The 5,227-nt window shown below is 42.7% G+C and overlaps 1 protein-coding gene across 9 annotated transcripts; it reads left to right on the forward strand.

The window, feature by feature from the left end:
* The first annotated feature begins 337 nt into the window (after positions 1–337).
* On the forward strand, positions 338–4,824 carry LOC124673726. 9 transcript variants are annotated; one of them, XR_006992811.1, is made up of 7 exons: positions 338–1,079; positions 1,221–1,314; positions 1,415–1,538; positions 1,621–1,690; positions 1,790–1,883; positions 3,684–3,733; positions 4,140–4,824. XR_006992811.1 is itself a non-coding variant. In XM_047209765.1 (4 exons), exons 3-4 carry the CDS (start codon positions 1,816–1,818, stop codon positions 4,666–4,668), a joined length of 636 nt encoding a protein of 211 aa, XP_047065721.1. In that variant the 5' UTR covers positions 1,103–1,538; positions 1,621–1,690; positions 1,790–1,815; the 3' UTR covers positions 4,669–4,824. The 9 variants fall into 9 exon arrangements, 1 of the variants encoding a protein (XP_047065721.1); XR_006992810.1 differs by having other exon boundaries at positions 339–1,079; positions 4,101–4,824; XR_006992807.1 differs by having other exon boundaries at positions 342–1,079; positions 3,684–4,824.
* The last annotated feature ends 403 nt before the right edge of the window (positions 4,825–5,227 follow it).

A 5,227-nucleotide genomic window follows, 5' to 3' on the forward strand; every position in this document is an offset into this window, starting at 1 on the left:
GAGTGCTATATGAAGCATTTATGGAAATTATAACCTATATCAAAGTTGAACCCATCTGCCGGAAGGTGAGCGATTTGGGAACTGTTCCCTCCACCCTTTCCTCCAATAGCGTTTTGCCACGTCTGACTTTTTTACTGTGTACACGGGATGATCCCTATAGATAAGGAAGGTTAGTTCAATTTCTTTCCTTTATTTTCCTATGGACAATTTTGGGTTACCGGGAGGCAGCCGGTGGATCCTTTATTTGCGGGCCGGTTTCCTACGTTTCCTTTTGTTTTATCCACCTTTGATCTCCGGTGTTTCCGGTCATAACCGACCATGGATGGTTTTGAGCCATCGTGGGCGTTCTCTCCACCCCACCATCAGCGGCGGTCAAACCGGTGCCGCCGAACAATCCAGGCTCTCCCCAATTCTCATCTCTCCCTCGGTCCCCAATGACCATCCCGGATTTCTCTCTTCCTCCCTAATCCCCACCCCTGCTGCCCACGTACTTCACCTAGGGCCAACCCCTCTCTTCTTCCTCCCTGGCCGCCGTGGACGTGCGGAGGACGTGCGGAGGCGTCCGTGGCGTGCTCCCAGGTCGAGCTCCTCTGTGGCTGCAGGAGGCAGTGGTGCCGCTTGCGCCGCCGGCAGCACGGTTGTTTATCCTCTTACTTTCTGCAGTGCCTTACGTTTTTCTTGTGGCCTTGAAGTGTATCCTCTTACTTTTTGCAGTGCCTTACGTTTTTGTTGTGGCCTTGAAGTGGATTGTTCTCCTAATGACCCTTCCTTTGAGTGCCCGCTGTGCTGTTGGCCGCCGGCGAATGCGCACCTGGGAATATAGAGATCAGGCTGTCGTCCAGCTGCGTCGCCTGTTCGTGGGAGGCCAGCCGGTGGCCAGCCAGCTCCGGCGCCCCGCACCCTTCTGATGCAACCCGGCTCCGTGCACTTGCCTTCTGCTTTCCCTGTACCATTGACAGAGAAGCCGCATTCGCCTTCCGGTGTTGTTTTTCATAGGATGGCATGCAGGGTCTGCTCCTATGCGTCGAGCTTGGCCACATACTAAGACTACAAAGGCGACGACGGGGTTCATTGGATCGGTAAGCTGCCCCTCCCCCTCCCAGTAACTACTTGGTGAGCTAGCTCTCCCAAGATGCCTAATATCAAAAAAAAAACAGCAATATCAACATGATTAGCCAGTGAGCTAGCTGTCCACTAATGTCGCTTCCCGATCTTTGTAGGGAAAAAGGATTGGTATGGATTTAGATGGTCCTCTTAGATATGGGCTCAGATGTTTTCTTACATGTGGATTTAGGTGGTCACAGCATCATGAAGGTTCATCAAGTGATAATTATTGTATCAACCTGTTCTGAACATCACAGGTTTCCAAAACATGCCATGGTGAGATATTAATCCAATACAATGTTTTATGCAGTGGAACTACCATCGACACTCGGGTGAGCACCCACCCAGTTCATTGGCATGATGATTGACCAATTCCAACCGCCATAAGAGATGAGCTAATAGCTGCCAGGTTTAGGATGTAATGGAATAATGAGGTTAGTATGATTGCATGGTTAATTTAAAAAATAAAGAAGCAGTTCTGTTTGATGGGCAAGCGACGATTTCGTTATGTTGCAGGGTGACACTAGCGCCGCTGAAGTAAACAAGCACATAATATTTATCTGGCCCAACATTATCAAAGAAAAAGGTAAATATCAATATTACCCACAAAACAATACAAAAATGCTACAGTTACCCACCTTATATTTACGATCGGATAATAGGTGATCACTGATTGTTTTTGCAGCAAAGCCCCCAAGGAACTGTTGCCACATGAGTTCTAATCATCATGGTCTCAGTACGTCTCTAGGCTTGTACGAAGAAACATGTTACCTCACTAGGTAAAGAAAAACCCTCTCTGCTTCCCTCACCTCTCATTCCGTTGGTATTAATGATTTGTCGATAGTTTTACCCGTGTGTTGACTGATTCGTATTATTATTTGCTTCGGCTGGCCGTTAGTGCTTTGTTAATTTTTACTACACATATTTTCTTTTCTATGGTTGTTACAACACTGTAGTAACTTGGTTTGTTAGGTTTATTTTGGTTTTCTAATTTCAGATCTGTAGAATGTTGATGTAAGTCCGGCCACTTCCACTCTAGCTTTTCGATCTGGATAGCCTAATGTTTAGCTTGCCATCACCAAATAGAGGTGAGGAGAGAGTGTGCCCAAACAATTGTGGATGACAAGAATTCTTAGGAAGACATCGCCTGACTTTCCCCAAAGAGATGGTGAACCGTTTTTTTCTCTGTTTTTTCCCTATGCTATTCAAATACCTAATCGTACCTACTTTCTCTTGCTTCCTCGGTCCTTCATGGTCTACACTATCGGTTTAAAATTTACATGCACATGTGTTCATTAGGCCAACATGTGGGAGATGGTAGACTTCTTTCATGCCAAACCAATAGACAAGATATTTTTGTACCCTCTGGAAATTTTTTGTGAGCGTGACTATGAAAATTTATGGCCTTTACAGAGTGGCTTCCTTATATTACCTCATATGTGAATTTAGAAATATATTGATTCTTTCCTATAGTTGTAGTATTCCTTCTATGCCTGACATTGTAAATGAATACTTAATGATAATAGTGTATATTTATGTTTTGCACGGTAGGTGCATTTTCACGGCCGTCCGGAATATGTTGCTTTCCTAGGATTTCGTCAGCACCAATTTTTTTGTATCATCATAATGCCACTACTCGCTCTATCTTTGTAAGTTGCACGGACAACCAATTTGATAGCTATACTACCATATTTCTAGGCAAAGAAAAACCTAAGGAACTTGCTGTATCTAGATGCAAAGAATTACAAGACGAAGACATTGCTAACACTGCTCTGTAACCTGCAATATTTAGATCCCAAAACGTATATCTGCGTGATACTGAGGTTCAGATCAGGGTTTAAATTGTTCTGTCTACGCAACACTTTAAGTAAAAATTAGCAAAACATTTAGACCCTATTTATGTATAGACATCTATTTGGAATGAGTGTTTGAGCGTACTTGAACTCTTTTGAATTCTTTTTTGAACACACAAACTCTTAGTGTAGGAATGCAAACGTTTAATCAGGCACATTGACAGTTCATGGCATGCTAGCTTTGCATTTTAAGTATTCTACTACTTGAACCTTAGTTAGGCAGTATACCTTCACTGGTCATTCAGTGTGAATTTTACTAGCACATCTCTTAGTCTGGTGATAACTACCATTTTCATTTCAATAGGGCATCTCACTTTATGTATCAGCTTTCAGTCATATTTTTTAGTTCTTTACCAATTGCCACGGTTTCATATTGAGATATGTACAAACATCTATACTTTGCTAAATATCATGTCTTTCAATTGCTGGACATACAACTCAATTTTGTCTGCTATGGTTGATCAATTATGCTAAAGACTGAAATATCTATCTCTATTCAGATTATGCATATATCTTCACTAAAATAAAGCATATTCACTCAACTATCACAACGCGCTACCATGGCACATCATGTAGCACTCTCAAGGAGGCCTTCTAGACATGAGGAGTAACTAATTATCGATGACAACGAGTGGTTCTTGCTATTTGATGAAGCTATCCAGTGGTTTTTTTTTTTTAAGCTTTTGCATTTGCTTATGATTGTTATGTTGTTCTGTTGTGTCACAGATGACAGAAAGTTTTCGCAGATTGGGTCTTCTTTGAGCCATTCACGCCAAGTAATTCCTACCAAGTACTTGCACATTTATTACTTCGGGAACTTTCTGTTATGTTTCGTAAGAACATGCCTTCTTTGGCTTCCAATATTGGCACTGGGATAAGAATTCTTAAAGGAATATGTCTCTTTATCTTCATCGTCAGTTGAACAAGGATCAGTACTCTTTTGTATTTAGAGAAAGTCGGTTATCCGGTTTCAAACTAAACTTAGGTGTTCCTGCAATACTATAGTTGTGTCAGCCCATGCACAGTGAAGGGATACAAACTTAGAAAGCCATGTTATGCTCTTAGATAGTTAAGATAATCAGACATCGCCACCCAAATAGCTTGCATCCTTACTTAGGCAGTAACTAATTTTACAACATGCAGATTTCTACAATGGAATTGCAACTACAATCTAACATGCAGGAATGAACTCATACGTTCTGGACCAACAACAAAACTACATAAGCATAGAATGGAGAGAAACATGGTAGTGTACCTGCAAGCCTTCTCTTGCACACTCCAGGCGGTGAGTGGTGATGCTGCCATCCCAGTTGGTGATGTTGCGAAATCAGCAGGACGGGCAGAGCGTGTCTACCGCTATCAGCAGTCCGTTGTCTTCGAGCCAACTCTCCCGGTGGACTCCAACTCGGTGTGCCATTGCCACCACCGCCGCCTAATCCACGTCGCCGGCTCACCTGCTGTTACTCCACTTCCAGCATCTTTCTACCCAACTACCGCGGGACCGGGTGTACAGAGACCAAATAGCTCCGGTGTTCCGATGGGGGAGACCGAAGAGAACGCCGAAGAGCGGCCGGCTGCACCGATTAGGCGGTGGCAGCATCAAATCGACGGCTACATGAGCTGTAGGCTCTATAGAGAAAGTGAGAGCAAGAAGGGGATCGAAAGTGAAGAGAAGAAGACACAGAGCGAAGAGTACGTGTCTGCTGTCTAGGCTTGCGTGGTGTTTTTTGTTTGTTTGCATGCTTATCTTACTCCAGCTCGCGTGGCATGTTTAAGCCCCACAAATTCCAACGCTTCACTTCTTAGTGTCTAGACATGGATATATAAGTTGTATTTTATTTAATAAAAAACAATTCTTTACAAGTAACTGTTCAGCAGTAATTTTGGGAACAAAAATACTCTGTTATTTGTCGCCTCTTTTATTTGAGGAAAGAAATGCTTCCTTATTTGATCGCCACACGACTAACATAGGAAACACTTCTACCGTCTTTCACAACAACTTCGAAAAAATACTTTACTATAGGTCACCTCTTCTATTTAAAAAAATATTACCACATAAATTTATAAATCGCCTCAAGATCACCCTACGGGCACGGCGTGTCGCCGTGCCAAGACTTCCTAGTTAGTGATAAGCAAGCAGCATCAAGCATGGTTTTAACATAGTTGGTATAGAGCAATACAAAAAAAAGCACATACATTAGATATTTAAGATATAATTGGCTGCTTGGAACTGAAAGATAGTAATGTAGTACAATCATTACTACAGAGCA

The sequence above is a fragment of the Lolium rigidum genome, chromosome 7 (assembly GCF_022539505.1).
Source record: "Lolium rigidum isolate FL_2022 chromosome 7, APGP_CSIRO_Lrig_0.1, whole genome shotgun sequence".
In the NCBI taxonomy this organism is placed as follows: domain Eukaryota; kingdom Viridiplantae; phylum Streptophyta; class Magnoliopsida; order Poales; family Poaceae; genus Lolium; species Lolium rigidum.

Excerpts from the sequence above, each read along its gene's own strand:
- LOC124673726 (XM_047209765.1), top strand. The coding sequence starts at position 1,816 with ATGAGTTCTAATCATCATGGTCTCAGTACGTCTCTAGGCTTGTACGAA. Across the intron at positions 1,884-4,100 it reads GAAACATGTTACCTCACTAG|ATTTCTACAATGGAATTGCA; the intron begins GTAAAGAAAAAC and ends TACAACATGCAG.